Raw genomic sequence first — 16,643 nt, forward strand, 5'->3', positions numbered from 1 at the left:
GTACTGGATACTCCTTCGAGCTGCTACTCCAGAATACCGACAGCCTCATGGACTTTTGGCACGTTTTTAATGTGCAGGCACAGCTCAGCCACAGCAGCGTAATCCTTTCATTTGGTGTCAGCTGTAAGTTAATAATGGACTCTGGGGTCTCAACCTCAAAAGGAGCTTTTTTTCCACTCCCCACTTCTCTTTCAAAATCTGAAACTGCTCCAATCATTTGCCATTACGGAGCTTTACATTTGCACAATTGACAAAACCATACATAAAGAAATCATCTTTATACTGTTTTATTCCCAAGTTAAGTTTCTTCTTTGAAGGCTGTTAACCAGCGGCCCTGGGGGTCTGCAAAGTAACACTAGCACTACTCTGTACTGCTGTGGATTCTCCAGAGCAGCCCTTTCCAGCAGATTCTAGTGAGAAATCCTGACCAGTAGGTACACTACCGATTTGCATCTCTGGCTGTCTGTAACAAAATGATCCATCTTCAGTCTCCGTGGGCAGCACGGTAGCGTAGTGGTTAACACAGTTGCTTCACAGCTCCAGGGTCCCAGGTTCGATTCCTGTATTGGGTCACTGTCTGCACATTCTCCCCGTGTGTGTGTGGGTTTCCTCCGGGTGCTCCGGTTTCCTCCCGCAGTCCGAAGATGTGCAGGTCAGGTGGATTGGCCATTCTAAATCGCCCTTAGTGTCCAAAAATGCTAGGTTGGGTTACAGGGATAAAGGGGATAGGGTGGGGCTTACATAGGATGGTCTTTCCAAGGGTCGGTGCAGACTCGATGGGCTGAATGGCCTCCCTCTGCACTGTAAATTCTATGAAATTCTTGCCTTGCTTGCTAGCAGCTAGAAAATGGAAGAATCCCGCCTCTGTGATTTGGCACCAAACGCAGGTACATAGAGGGCGCTTGACTGCAAATGTACACACAGAGCGTGTGACCTGCTGAATGCTGCCTGCTTATGGTCAGAAGACAGCACACAGCCTCATTTCATTCTCATTTAATGGCAGTAGCAGATGCCATTCTCAATTTAAATGCTGGTAGTGGCCATTGAGTGCTTCTCCCGCGATCAGGACCACTGTGGGACAGTTGCCCAGACATGTGCCCGGGTGGGTCGCAACCCACACTTTGAAAAACCATGATCTACATTCTACAAGATGCACTGTAGCAACTCACCAAGGCTCTTTTGACAGCATCTTCCAAACCCACCTCTACTACCCAAGAAGGACAAGGTCAGCAGATGCATGGGAAAACCACAACCTGAAAGCTCCCCTCCAAGCCATACATTATCCTGACTTTTATATCGCCATTCCTTAACTGTCACCAGGTCAAATTCCTGGAATTCCCTCCATAATTGGGAGCATACCTACACCACATTGACTACAGCGATTCAAGCAGATCACCACTACCGTCTCACGGGCAATTAGGGATGTCCAATAAAAAATGCAGCAATGCCTACACCTTGTGAATTTTTTATCATCAATCACTTTGCCTATTACTTCAAAAAAATCTAAATTAGATTAGGCAAATACAACCTGCCGTTTACAAACCCATGGTGGCTCTCCTTAATTAACTTATACCTCTACCTATAGATCATTTCTCTCTCTCTCTTCCCCCCCCCCCCCCGTTATAGGTTCCAAAACCTTACACACAACTGATGTTAAATTTTAAAAATAAATTTAGAGTACCCAATCATCTTTTTTTCCCAATTAAGGGGCAACTTAGTGTGGCCAATCCACCTAACCTGCACATCTTCGGGTTGTGAGGGTAAAACCCACGCAAACACAGGGAGAATGTGCAAACTCCACACGGACAGTGACCCAGTGCCGGGATTTGAACCCGGGTCCTCAGCGCTGTAGTCCCAGTGCTAACCACTGCACCACGTGCCACCCCAACTGATGTTAAATTGACCAGCTTGCAGTTACATGGAATGTTCTTACATTCGAACAAGGCTGTCACATTTGCCACTTTCCAAACCTATGCCACCTGCGTCTAAGAAAGATTGGAACATTATGGCAAGACCTTCTGCTTTGTCCACTCCCATTTTCGTTAGTAACCCGAGATGCATGCTATGCTTGTAGAACAGGCAATTTATCCACTCCAAGAATTACCAACCTTTCCAACACATTCTACCCATCAGTTTCATCCATTTCTATCAATATTATATAACTGATAAGATACCATAAAATTTTCAGGAACTAGGTGAGATGGATCAATTTATGCAATTAGTTTATCAAAGATCCTGAACAATAGTTCTACACTTCAGTAGCACAAGTGTTGTTAAAAAATAATAATGAGCTATTCATTACTTTAAGTAAACTTCACTTCCCTCAGGACATTACAAGTGTGTATTAACTACTTTTGCACTTTTTATAGATTCCAGGACTTAATGACATTTGAAGAAATAAAATTACTATACCAAGTATTTTCAGTTACAACATTAAGAAAGCAACTTGCATACACTCGGTAATGGCTGTTTATTACTCAAGCTATTGGCAACGATACAACGTATTCTAAAAGTATAAAAATAGCCTTGAAATTAGTTGACATACATCATAGAAGTGCCACAGGTCAGAGATGAGCAGCCCAGTGTCACTTAATTATATTCCCATACCCCACCAAAAAAAACACACATCATTAGTGCACTATTGAATTAGAAACATTGTAACTACCCCAAAATGGATTTTACTAATGATGCTGCCACATCACAAGACACATGCAACAGGTGTTGTGGATCCAATAGCAGATTTCTCAACAGAACTAAATTTACTACGAGTACTAATTTTCCAAAAGATTGAATTGCACTTCTAAGAACTTAGTTTTCCCATGCACTCAGTAGAAAAACTCTGCTAAGCAAAACAAATGAAAGACTTGTTGATTCATTAACCATAACCCTGGTACAATTGATATAAAAAAATAAGTGCAACACAGCTGGAGTAACTATTAACATTGGCTCTTGTGGTAATAAGAGTTAACACATTACAGTGGGTTATTTGCCATAGCCATAGTATACGAGTGCTTTTGCTAACTAGTGTTCTATAACTAGTACAGGGGCTTGTTTAAATGTTTGCAGAAAAAAAACACCAATCCGATACAAGTCTCTCACACTTACATCTTCATTCCAGTCTTCAGTAACCCAGTCCTCCATGGAATTCTGCCAACCACCTTAAAAAACAGGAAGAGGGAAGAAATATACCATCACACAACAATTTTATATAAACATTGCAAAATTTGCGAGACAAATATTTTCAGTGGACATTTTCCTACCCGTTCCATTGTTTTGACCAGATTCCCAGATTTCAGATGTTGCCCCAAAACCATTATTCGTTGCAGAATCTGCGTAGTCTGTGGGGTTGAATGTCCTGTACAATTGAGACACAAGTGAATCCAAATGGCATTTACAGAATCATGCAAATTGAAGCGTTCAATGACCAACTGAAAACTAATTCAATTAGTCACTATTTGATGTAGCTGAGCCCTGTTAACAATCCGAATAATACGGTTTTGTCTCGAGGAACACTAGCTTTAATACGATGGATCAACTCAGACAAATAGTTGGTTTAGACTGCAGTTCAAATCTTAGATTCTGTTTAAATACACTTTTTTGGGACTGTAGGGGTCGCGAGTTTAAAAAGTCTTCCAAATCAAGTTATTCTAGCAGATTAGATTGCATGTTGACGATCCACTGATCAATTCCAACTTATGAGATATAGATATTTCAAGATTAGCACAAAAGATGAGAAATTCAGAGTATTTCAAAATGAAGTACAAGTTGTACATAAGGAACCACAATAGTTTCACTGGAATTCGGTGGAGTTGAATGTATTTCAAGTACAAATTGCACCATGCAATAAGAAAAATCATACCTAATGTCTGAAATAATTTATTCCAGGGAATCTCCAAAACAGCAGTGTTGTAAAATGTGCTGTTCTCCCACCATGGTTTCATTCTTCCTAGCTTATCCATTGTTTGCTCATGCATGCAAAGTGACTGATTTTTTAAAAACCAGATAAACATTTCAAAGCAAGAACATAGCAGATTAATAACTGAAACAGTCTTCCGAACAGGAGGCTGCAGACTGGGCACTCCTAATCGCTTCCCTCACACCTCCACCTGTTTCCTTATCCATTTGTACTTTTATTTCCCATCCCTTAAAAAAACATTTGACAGTCAAATACTAAACAGCAACTAGGAACAAAGAAAAGTAGGATTAGACTAGGTATCCTCAGTAAAGACATTTCGGCTGAATTACCAGCTTTGGTGATGTATAATTCGGTAATTAAGAAATTAAGATGAAAGTGAATTATTGGGAAAACACTTTTTTTTACATTTGAATGACCCAGAGGTACAGATAATTTATGAGGGGTACTGTGTTTGGGCCTGGATAAGCAAGTCAAGGGACATCTTGCAAGAGACAAAATATTGTACGATGCTGATAATGCAGTTAATGGGGAGGAGCCAGGTCTGTCTGAACAGTCAGTTAGTCCTAAATCCCTAATCTGAACAGAGGTGCTTTGGTTTGGTCCTGAAAGGTTCTCTCTCAAAGATTCGATACAGAGAAAAGCTAGGAGCAACCTGGTTGTTAACTTTATTTATGAGAGGTATTTGAAATATTTTGGCTTGCTTAATTGGAATATAGTGGCAGGTTTAGGAAGTTACAGTTTTCTCTTTCACTTGAGAACATGTAACTACTAACTGTAAAGCTATTTCCTTGTTGATTATGTGGTTAATTCTGTGTTTAAAGTCAAGTTTATTTTAACATAAAATGTACCTATCGGTCAGTGTTATCACTGCTGTGGTGCAGTAATATTTCCTCAGTTTTACAAATTGAAAATATGGGTACTCATCCAGAATCCGAACACCCAAGATCAGACTGGAGATTAGAAACACAGAAAATAGGTGCAGGAGTAGGTCATTTGGCCCTTTGAACCTGCACCACCATTAAATGTGATTATGGCCGATCATACAAATTCAGTATCTCACTCCCACTTTCTCTCCATACCCCTTGGCCGCAAGGGCCACATCCTGCTTCCTCTTGAACATATTCAACAAACTGGCTCCAACAGCTTTCTGTGGTAGAGAATTCCACAAGTTCAAGAAGTTCTTCTTGATCTCAGTCCTGAATGGTTTACCCCTTATTCTTAGGCTGTGACCCCTAGATCTGGACGTCACCAACATTGGGAACATTCTTTCCTCATCTAGCCCATCCAGTACAATGTCTCAGCTTGCTGCCTGACAGATCAGCCACACAGTATGATGATCTGGTAAAATCCAACTTCTCCATCACTCTTGGGATAATCAGGCAAAAAAACCACAGCTGCACCAAGTGCAAAGTCGGCTGCCTTCTCAGTTATGCCTTTGTTACACAAGGTTGCAATCTGCATGATGCTGTACTTAATTGGTTTCCTTCAATTCAAATGGACAGACACATAGAAAGTAAGAGTAAGCCATTCAGCGCTTCTTGCCTGCTCCACCAGTCATTACAATCCCAGTTGATGGGCAGCACAGTGGTTAGCACTGTTGCCTTACAGTTCCAGGGACCCAGGTTCAATTCCAGTCTCGGATGATGTTATGTGGAGTTAGGTGGATTGGCCATGCTAAATTGCCCCTTGGTCTCCAAAAGGTTAGATGGGGTTACTGGGATGGGGTGGAGGCATGGGCATAAGTAGTGTGTTCCTGGGCAGCACGGTGGTTATCACTGCAGCCCATGGCACTGCGGACCCGGGTTCGATCCTGGGTCACAGTCTGTGCGGAATTTGCACATTCTCCCCGTGACTGTGTGGGTTTCACCCCCACAACACAAAGAAGTGCAGGTTAGGTGCATTTGCCGCACTAAAATTGCCCCTTAATTGGAAAAAAATAATTGGGTACTCTAAATTTATTTTTAAAATGTAGGGTGCTCTTTCCAAGGGCCGGTGCAGACTCGATGGTTCACTGCAAATTCTATGATTATCCAAGTCCAACCTGTTCCCACCTCTCCTACATTCTTGAAGAATTGTAAATTGTAATGGTGATCAGGGGGAACCGGTTGTGGTATTTAAATTTTGAAAAGTCTTTCGACAAGGTCTCTCATAGCAGATACTATGTAAAGTATGGGATTGGGGGTAGTGTCTTGGGATGATTAGCAAACCAGAAGCAGCGAGGTGGAATAAATGAGCCATTTTCCAATTGGCAAAGAGTGACTTGTGGGGTACCGCAAGAATCTGTGCTAGGACCCCAATGTGCACATTATACATTAATGAGTTGGACAAGGGAACGACATGTATTATCTTCAAAGTTGGGCGGGAAGGTGAACTGAGGAGGATGATACAGAAATGCTTCAGCGTGATTTAGACAGACTGAGTGGACATATGCATAGCAGATGCATAATTTGGATAAATGAGGGGTTATCCACTTAAATACAAAAGCAGATTACTATTTGAATTTATTATTTGAATACTATTTGAAATTTTGAGAGAGATGGATACTCAGCGAGACCTTGGTGTCCTCGGATATCAGTCACGGAAAGTCAGCGCGCAGGTACAGCAGGAAGTAAAGACAGCAATAGTATGTTGGCCGTCATAACGAGAGGATTTTAGTACAGGAATAGGGATGTTTTACTGTAATTTTCTAGGGCATTGGTGATGCCACATCTGGAGTAATGTGTGCAGGTTTGGTGTCCTTATGTGAGGCAGAATTTTCTTGCTGTGGAGGGAGTGCAGCAAAGGTTTACCAGGCTGATTCCTGGGATGGCAGGACTGTTTTATGAGGAGAGATTAAATTAAGTCGATTAGGATTATATTAATTGGAGTTTGGGGGGGGGGGGGGGGGGGGGGGGGGGGGGGGGAATCGCAGAAATATACAAAATTCTAACAAGATTAGATAGGGTAGATTGAGAAAGATGTTCTCGATGATGGGTCATAGTTTGAGAATAAGGGGTAAACCTTTTAGGACTCAGGTGAGGAGAAATTTTGTCACCCAGAGTGCTAAATCTGTATTATTTACTGCCATGCAAAGTAGTTTGAGGCCAAAACGTTGCGGAATTTCAAGGAATTAGATATAGCTCTTGGGGCTGATGAGATATTGGGCGGCGGGGGGAGGGGACACAGAGAGAGAGAGAAAAAGTTGGAACAGGTAGTATCAGGGTATTGCATTTGATAATTCGTCAGTCATGATCATAATGAATGGAAGAATACTTCTGCTTCTGTTTTCTATGGGTGTTTCTATGTAAGACTACTTCATTTTGAAATGCTTACCCCATGCCTTGTGCTGAAAATCTTCCTGCTCCCCTGCCTCTGCTACGTCCACTAAATCCTGCAAATTAAAAAACATGTCAGCAATGTCCAGAAATGCTCACAGGATGTGATATGGCAAGTATTCAGTTACACCATTGCGGTCTTCAAATGTTGAACCAAATTGAATGTGCAGGATTTGGAACAAGCACCCAAGAAGCAGGATTCTAGACTGGAGTTGTGGGTTTGGTATCAAGGCCGCTGGAACACAAACAGCTGCATCAAGCAAAATATTTTTCTAGCTAAGAGAACTTGTCCTTCCAGTGGCTCCTAACATTTAGGCCAATGATCTGAAAAAGGAAGGCAGACCCATTGAATCATCTATAAACTTCACGAGTGACCAGGAACCAGCATGTGTAGGCTATGGCAGAATGGGCAAATACCCAGAATGAAGGTCTGCCAGAATAGCCAAGTAATTTCATCCCTCATGTTTAGTTTTAATGTTGAAAATGGCAGTCAATTTTCCAACACTTATGTTCACTCCATGTGTGACATTAGTTCTAGGACAGCAGATTAGAAACATGAAATGACTGTAGGCTAGCAATATAAAAGACGAGTTTTTTTTAATATATTAAAGTCAAGCGAGGCAAGAATGGACATTACCACTGGAAAATTAGGCTGAAGTAGTAATAGGGAACAAAGAAATGGCAAACGAACTGAATAGGTACTTTGCATTAGTCTTCACAATGGAAGCCGCCAGTGGCACACTTCAAGAGAGTCAGGACAGAGTTGAGTTAGTGGCCATCACCAAGGAGAATGCGCTAGGGAAAGGACTGAAGGTGGATAAATCACCTGGACTGGTAAGAAGTCTTACCAGGTTAAAATCCAACAGGTTTGTTTCGAATCACTAGCTTTCGGAGCACTGCTCCTTCCTCAGCTGAATGTTGTTAACCTGGACTTCTTACAATGTTCACCCTAGTCCAACACTGGCATCTCCACGCCATAGGTAGGGAATGGCAGAAGACAGGAAATCATAGGCTGGTTAGCCTGAATTCGATACTTGGTAAGAGGTAGAGAGTGGGGATAAAGGTGGCCTTTTCAGGATGGCAGCATGTGACTAGTGGGCTGGTAAATCCTGATCTCCGTATTCTCCCATTTGCTACTCCTCTCCCTCTTCGCCCAACGAAGCACACACTCACGGTCGACCAAGCGCTGAAAGCGGACCAGCACCGCCCTGGGCGGCACGTTCGGCCTGGGCTTCCGCAGCATCACCCAATGGGCACCATTCAGCTCCAGGGGTCCCTGGAACGACACCGCGCCCATCAGCGAGTTCAGCATCAGGACCACGTAGGGCCCCCAAATCCGAACCTTCTAGCCCCTCCAGGAGGCCCAAAATCCGCAGATTCTTCGGGCGGGAGCGGTTCTCCATCTCCTCCATCCTTGCCAACCATTTCTGGTGAAGCACTTCGTGCGCCTCCACCTTCACCGCCAGGCCCAGGAGTTCGTCCTCGTTCTTCAAAGCCTTCTGCTGCAGCTCCTGAATCTCCGCAGCCTGAGCCGTCTGAGTCATCCCGAGCCTGTCCACCGATGCCCTAAACGGCTCCAGGATCTCAGCTTTTAGTTCCTGGAAGGAGCGCAGCAGCAGCTCCTGCTGCACCCTCGCCCACTGCTGCCACGCTGCCGGTTTCCCGCACGCCGCCATCTTATCCTTTCTGCCTCGCACCTTCTTCTGCTGCAAAGTTGATTTTCTGGTCGCTCCACTTCTAGTCCAGCCCATCCACTGGCCGCCAAGCACAGAGGCTGTGTTCCCACACGGGGAAAAGTTAAAATACTGCCGTTGTGGGCCCTTAAAAGAGCCCGAAAGTCCAAAAATAGCGGGAGCCACCGAACATGCGGCTTAGCACTGCATCGCCGCAACTGGAAGTCCCTTGGGCTTGAGCGCGAGAGAGAGCCAGCGCGCGAGAGAGAGAGAGAGAGAGAGAGAGGAGAGAGCCAGGCGCAGCGCGCGAGCAGGACGAGAGGAGAGAGGAGAGAGAGAGAGATGGAGAGAGAGGAGAGGAGGAGAGAGGGAGAGAGAGGAGAGAAGAGGAGAGAGAGTGAGAGAGAGAGAGAGGACGGAGAGAGAGAGAGAGAGAGCGATGAGAGAAGGAGAGGAAGATAGAGAGAGAGAGAGAGCGCGAGGAGCGAGAGAGAAGCAGTTGGGCGCGCGAGAGAGAGCCAGCGCGCGCGAGAGAGAGAGAGACAGAGAGAGAGAGCCAGCGCGCGCGAGAGAGAGAGAGAGAGGAGAGAGAGAGAGCCATGCGCCGCGCGAGAGAGAGAGAGAGAGAGAGAGAGCCAGTGCGCGCGAGAGAGAGCCAGCGCGCGCGAGAGAGAGAGAGAGAGAGCCAGCGCGCGCGCGGAGAGAGAGAGAGAGAGAGAGAGCCAGCGCGCGCGAGAGAGAGAGAGAGAGAGCCAGCGCGAGCGAGAGAGAGAGAGAGAGAGAGAGCCAGCGCGCGCGAGAGAGAGAGAGAGAGAGAGCGCCAGCGCGCGAGAGAGAGAGAGAGAGAGAGAGCGCCAGCGCGCGAGAGAGAGAGCGCCAGCGCGCGAGAGAGAGAGCGCCAGCACGCGAGAGAGAGAGCGCCAGCACGCGAGAGAGAGAGCGCCAGCACGCGAGAGAGAGAGCGCCAGCACGCGAGAGAGAGAGAGCGCCAGCACGCGAGAGAGAGAGCGCCAGCACGCGGAGAGAGAGAGCGCCAGCACGCGAGAGAGAGAGCGCCAGCACGCGAGAGAGAGAGCGCCAGCACGCGAGAGAGAGAGCGCCAGCACGCGAGAGAGAGAGCGCCAGCACGCGAGAGAGAGAGAGAGCGCCAAGCACGCGAGAGAGGAGAGCGCCAGCACGCGAGAGAGAGAGCGCCAGCACGCGAGGATGAGAGAGAGCGCCAGCACGCGAGAGAGAGAGAGCGCCAGCAGGCGAGAGAGAGCGCCAGCAGGCGAGAGAGAGAGCGCCAGCACGCGAGAGAGAGAGCGCCAGCACGCGAGAGAGAGAGCGCCAGCACGCGAGAGAGAGAGCGCCAGCACGCGAGAGAGAGAGCGCCAGCACGCGAGAGAGAGAGCGCCAGCACGCGAGAGAGAGAGCGCCAGCACGCGAGAGAGAGAGCGCCAGCACGCGAGAGAGCCCCAGTGTTGAGGACTATTGTGGAGGAGATGTTGTTAACTATCCTGACAGATTGCGGTCTTTGGCGAGGCAGTCTGTTGGGCAGCACGGCAGCGGTCTTTGGTGAGGCGGTCTAGTGGGCAGCACAAGTGGATAGCACTGTGGCTTCACAGCGCCAGCGTCCCAGGTTAGATTCCCCGCTGGGTCACTGTCTGTGCGGTGTCGGCATGTTCTCCCCATGTCTGCGTGGATTTTCTCCGGGTGCTCCGGTTTCCTCCCTCAGTCCAAAGACATGCAGGTTAGGGGGACTGGCCATGATAAATTACCCTTAGTGACCAAAAAGGTTTGGAGGGGTTATTGGGTTAAGGGGATAGGATGGAAGTTAGGGCTCGAGTGGGTCGATGCAGACCCAATGGACCGAATTGCCTCGTTCGGCACTATGTTCTGTGACTGTCTCTCTCTTATCCATTCCCCTAACCATTAAGTCTCCTATCACTATTGCTTTTTTATTCTCCCCCCTTACCTTCAGAGTCAGACTCAGTGCCAGAAACCTGGCCGCTAGGGCCTTCCCCTGGTAGGACACACGCACACCACACAGCTGTGAAGCCACAGTGCTATCCACTTGTGCTACCGTGCTGCCCAAAGGGTATAGAACATTACAGCGCAGTACAGGCCCTTTGGCCCTCGATGTTGCGCCGACCTGTGAAACCCCTCTCAAGCCCATCTACACTATTCCCTTATCGTCCATATGCCTATCCAATGACCATTTGAATTAGTTTAGTGTTGGCAAGTCCACTACTGTTGCAGGCAGGGCATTCCACGCCCTTACTACTCCGAGTAAAGAACCTACCTGACATCTGTCCTATATCTATCTCCCCTCAATTTAAAGCTATGTCCCCTCGTGCTGGACATCACCATCCGAGGAAGAAGGCTCTCGATGTCCACCCTATCTAATCCTCTGATCATCTTGTATGCCTCAATTAAGTCACCTCTTAACCTTCTTCTCGCTAATGAAAACAGCCTCAAGTCCCTCAGCCTTTCCTCGCAAGATCTTCCCTCCATACCAGGCAACATTCTTGTAAATCTCCTCTGTACCCTTTCCAATGCTTCCACATCCTTCCTATAATGTGGCGACCAGAACTGCACACAATACTCCAAATGCGGCCGCACCAGAGTTTTGTACAACTGCAACATGACCTCATGGCTCCGAAACTCAATTCCTCTACCAATAAAAGCGAACACACCGTACGCCTTCTTAACAACCCTCTCAACCCGAGTGGCAACTTTCAGGGATCTATGGACATGGACACCGAGATCTCTCTGCTCGTCCACACTACCAAGAATCTTACAAATAGCCCAGTACTCTGTCTTCCTGTTATTCCTTCCAAAATGAATCACCTCACACTTTTCTGCATCCAACTCCATTTGCCACCTGTCAGCCCAGCTCTGCAGCTTATCTATGTCCCTCTGTAACTTGTAACATTCTTCTGCACGGTCCACAACTCGTGTCATCTGCAAATTTACTCAACCATCCTTCTACGCCCTCCTCCAGGTCATGTATAAAAATGACAAACACTAGCGGCCCCAAAACAGATCCTTGTGGCACACCACTAGTAACTGGACACCAGTCTGAACATTTCCCATCAACCACCACCCTTTGTCTTCTATCAGCTAGCCAATTTCTGATCCAAACTGCTAAATCACCCTGAATCCCATGCCTCTGTATTTTCTGCAATAGCCTACCGTGGGGAACCTTATCAAACGCTTTACTGAAATCCATATACACCACATTACCCTCATCCACCTGTTTGGTCACCTTCTCGAAGAACTCAATGAGGTTTGTGAGGCACGACCTACCCTTCACAAAACCATGTTGACTATCTCTAATCAAATTATTCCTTTCCAGATGATTATACATCCTATCTCTTATAAACCTTTCCAAGACTTTTCCCACAACAGAAGTAAGGCTCACTGGTCTATAGTTACCGGGGTTATCTCTACTCCCCTTCTAGAACAAGGGGACAACATTTGCTATCCTCCAGTTTTCTGGCACTATTCCAGTAGACAAAGATGACAAAGATCAAAGCCAAAGGCTCAGCAATCTCCTCCCTAGCTTCCCAGAGAATCCTAGGATAAATCCCATCCGGCCCAGGGGACTTATCTATTTTCACACTTTACAGAATCGCTAACACCTCCTCCATATGAACCTCAAGCCCTTCTAGTCTAGTAGCCTGTATCTAAGTATTCGCCTCGACAACATTGTCTTCTTCCTGTGTGAATACAGACGAAAAATACTCATTTAGCACCTCTCCTATCTCCTCGGACTCCACGCACAACTTCCCACTACTGTCCTTGACTGGCCCTACTCTTACCCTAGTCATTCTTTTATTCCTGACATATCTATAGAAAGCTTTAGGGTTATCCTTGATCCTACCTGCCAAAGACTTCTCCTGGCTCTTCTTAGCTCTCTCTTTAGAGCCTTCCTAGCCAACTTGTAACTCTCAAGCACCCCAACTGAACCACCACGTCTCATCTTTACATAAGCCTCCTTCTTCCTCTTGACAAGTGTTTCAACTGCTTTAGTACCATGGTTCCCTCGCTCGACCACTTCCTCCCTGCCTAACAGGTACATACTTATCAAGGACACGCAGAAGCTGTTCCTTGAACATGCTCCACATTTCCATTGTGCCCATCCCCTGCAGTTTTCCTCTCCAGCCGATGCATCCTAAGTCTTGCCTCATCGCATCATAATTGCCTTTCCCCCAGATATGTCTCTTGCGGTATATACCTATCCCTTCCCATCACTAAAGTAAACGTAATCGAATTGTGGTCACTATCATCAAAGTGCTCACCTACCTCCAAATCTGACACCTGCCCTAGTTCATTACCAAGTACCAAATCCAATACGGCCTCGCCTCTCGTTGGCCTATCTACATACTGTGTCAGGAAACACTCCTGCACACATTGGACAAAAACGGATCCAACTAAACTACTCAAACTATAGTGTTTCCAGTCAATATTTGGAAAGTTAAAGTCCCGCATAACAACTACCCTGTTACTTTCGCTCCTATCCAGAATCATCTTTGCAATCCTTTCCTCTACATCTCTGGAACTTTTCGGAGGCCTATAGAAAACCCCTAACAGGGTGACCTCTCCTTTCCTGTTTCTAAACTCAGCCCATACTACCTCAGTATTAAGAGTCCTCATCAAATGTCCTCTCAGCCACCGTAATACTGTCCTTGACTAACAATGCCACCCCTCCCCCTCTCTTACCAACTTCCCGGAGCTTACTGAAATATCTAAACTCCGGCACCTGCAACAACCATTCCTCGCCCTGCTCTATCCATGTCTCCGAAATGGCCACAACATCGATGTCCCAGGTACCAACCCACCTTATTCCGGATGCTCCTGGCATTGAAGTAGACGCACTTTAAACCACCTTCCTTCCTGCCGGTACACTCCTGCAACTTTGAAACCTTACTCATGACCTCACTACTCTCAACTTCTGGTGTACTGGAGCTACAATTCAGGTTCCCAATCCCCTGCTGAACCAGTTTAAACCCTCCCGAAGAGCATTAGTAAACCTCCCCCCCGAGGATATTAGTGCCCCTCTGGTCCAGGGTACGGGTAAGGATTAGGGTTAGGGTTAGATTCTGTGGTCGCGAGCAAGACTCCCAGAAAGTATGTTGCCACCTGGGTGCCAGGGCCAGCGATGTCTCGGATTGAGTCTATAGGATTCTTAAAGGGGGAGGGTGAGCAACCAGAAGTTGTGGTGCACATAAGCACCAACGTCATAGCTAAGAAAAGGGATGAGGTTCTAAAAAGTGATTTCAGGGAGTTCGGTTGGAAGGTAAAAAGCAGGACAATCAGAGTAGTGATCTCAGGATTGCTACTGGTGCCACGAGCAAGTGAAGCAAGGAACAAGAGCGGGTGCAGCTGAACATGTGGCGACAGGGCTCGTGCAGGAGGGAAGGCTTCACATATGTGGATCATTGGGATATCTTCTGGGCAAGGTGGGACCTGTACATGCAGGACTGATTGCACCTAAACTGGAGGGGCACCAATATCCTGGGTGGGAGCTTTGTAGAGCTCTTCGGGAGGGTTTGAACTAGTTTGGCAGCGGGATGGGAACCAGAGCTATGGATCAGAGGATAGGATAGCTGTTGAACAGGCAGAAATAGTATGCAGCAAGTCGGTGAGGAAGGATAGACAGTTTAGGGCAAAGTTGCACTCAGTGGAATGGGTTAAAGTGTGTTTGTTTCAATACAAGGAGTGTCAGGAATAAGGGAGATGAACTTAGAACATGGACCAGTACTTGGAACTACGATCTTGTGGCCATTACAGAGACATGGATTTTACAGGGACAGGAATGGTTGTTAAATGTTCCCAGGTGAAGATGTTTCTTTTCAGAAGAATAGGACAGGGAGTGGCACTGTTAATTAGGGAGTGCACCACAGCTGCAGAAAAGGAGGTAGTCGAGGAGGGTTTGTCTACTGAGTCAATAAGGGTGGAAGTCAGAAACAAGAAAGGAGCAGTCACTTTATTGGGAGTTTTCTATAGACCCCCAATAGCAGCAGAGAGATAGAGGAACAGATTGGACAGCAGATCTAGAAAAGTGCAGAAGTAACACAGATTTGTTGTCATGGGTGACTTCAACTTCCCCAATATTGACTGGAACCTCTTTAATCCAAATGGTTTGGATGGAGCACATTTTGTCAGGTGTGCACAGAAAAGATTGCTGACTCTATGTGGATAGGCCGACTAGGGGGGAGGCCATATTGGACTTGGTGCTTGGCAACGAACCAGGCCAGGTGTCAGATGTCTCGGTGGGAGAGCATTTCGGTGACGGTGACAACAACTCCTTGACCTTTACCATAGTCATGGAGAGGGATAGGAACACAGTATGGGAAGGTATTTAATTGGGTATGGGGAAATTATACTGCTATTAGACAGGAGCTGAGAAGCATAAAGTGGGAACAATTGTTCTTGGGGAAATGCACAACAGTAATGTGGGGATTGTTTAAGGAGCACTTGCTGAGTGCGCTGAATAGTTTTGTCCCACTGAGACGAGGAAGGTGTAACGTGAAGGAGCCTTAGATGACAAGAGAAGTGGAGCATCTAGTCAAGAGGAAGAAGGAAGCTTAGGTAAGTTTGAGGAAGCAAGGATCTGACTCTGCTCTAGAGGATTACAAGGTAGCCAGAAAGGAACTCAAAAATGGACTGAGGAGAACTAGAAAGGGGCATGAAAAGCCCTGGCGGGAAGGATTAGGGAAAACCTCAAGGCGTTCTACACTTATGTGAGAAATAAGAGGATGATCAGAGTGTGAGTAGGACCGATCAGGGATAGTGGAGGGAACTTGTGACTCGAGTCTGAGATGGGGAGGCCCTAAATGAATATTTTGCTTCAGTATTCACTAGAGACAGGGACCTTGTTGCTCATGTGAACAATATGAACCAGGTTAATAGACTCAAACAGGTTGATATTAAGGAGAAGGATGTACTGGAAATTTTGAAAAGCATCAGGATAGATAAGTCCCCTGGGCCTGACGGCATATACCCAAGGTTACTACAGGAAGCGAGGGAGGACATTGCTGCGCCGTTGGCAATGATCTTTGCATCCTCACTCTCCACTGGAGTAGTACCGGATGATCGGAGGAAGGCTGATGTTGTTCCCCTGTTCAAGAAAGGGAATAGAGAAATCCCTGGGAAATACAGACCATTCAGTCATATGTCTGTGGTGAGCAGAATATTGGAAAGGATTCTGAGAGATAGGATTTATGATTAGTTAAAAAAACCTAGTTTGACTAAAGATAGTCTGCATGGCTTTGAGGGGGGCAGGTCATGCCTCACAAGCCTCATTGAATTCTTTGAGGATGTGACGAGGCACATTGATGAAGGTCGGGCAGTATATGGATTTCAGTAAGTCATTTGATAAGGTTCCCCATGGTAGGCTCATTCAGAAAGTTAGGGGGCATGGGATACAGGGAAATTTGGCTGTCTGGATACAGAATTGGCTGGCCGCAAGAGGACAGCGAGTGGTAGTGGATGAAAGTATTCCGCCTGAAGGTCGGTGACCAGTGGTGTCCCTCAAGGATCTGTTCTGGGATCTCTGCTCTGTGGTTTTTATAAATGACTTGGATGAGGAAGTGGAAGGGTGGGTTAATAGGTTTGCCGATGACACGAAGGTTGGGGGAGTAGAAGGTTGTAGATAGTGTTGAGGGTTGTTGCAGGTTACAACAGGACATTGACAGGATGCAGAGCTGGGCTGAGAAGTGGCAGATGGTGTTCAACCTTGATGAATGTTAA

At 46.5% G+C, this 16,643-nt stretch overlaps 1 protein-coding gene across 3 annotated transcripts in view; it reads right to left on the minus strand.

Annotated features, from left to right (window-relative positions):
* The window catches only part of ubap2a (ubiquitin associated protein 2a), a 160,885-nt gene that overhangs the window by 90,078 nt on the left and 54,164 nt on the right, over nucleotides 1-16,643 (minus strand). For all 3 annotated transcript variants that reach the window (XM_038790694.1, XM_038790693.1, XM_038790692.1), the window contains exons 7-9: nucleotides 7,229-7,286; nucleotides 3,261-3,355; nucleotides 3,106-3,158 (exon numbers count right to left, since the gene is read on the minus strand). In XM_038790694.1, the coding sequence (XP_038646622.1) occupies nucleotides 3,106-3,158; nucleotides 3,261-3,355; nucleotides 7,229-7,286 (206 nt within the window). The remainder of the gene's footprint in view (nucleotides 1-3,105; nucleotides 3,159-3,260; nucleotides 3,356-7,228; nucleotides 7,287-16,643) is intronic.

This window comes from Scyliorhinus canicula, chromosome 3 (genome assembly GCF_902713615.1).
Source record: "Scyliorhinus canicula chromosome 3, sScyCan1.1, whole genome shotgun sequence".
Taxonomy (NCBI): domain Eukaryota; kingdom Metazoa; phylum Chordata; class Chondrichthyes; order Carcharhiniformes; family Scyliorhinidae; genus Scyliorhinus; species Scyliorhinus canicula.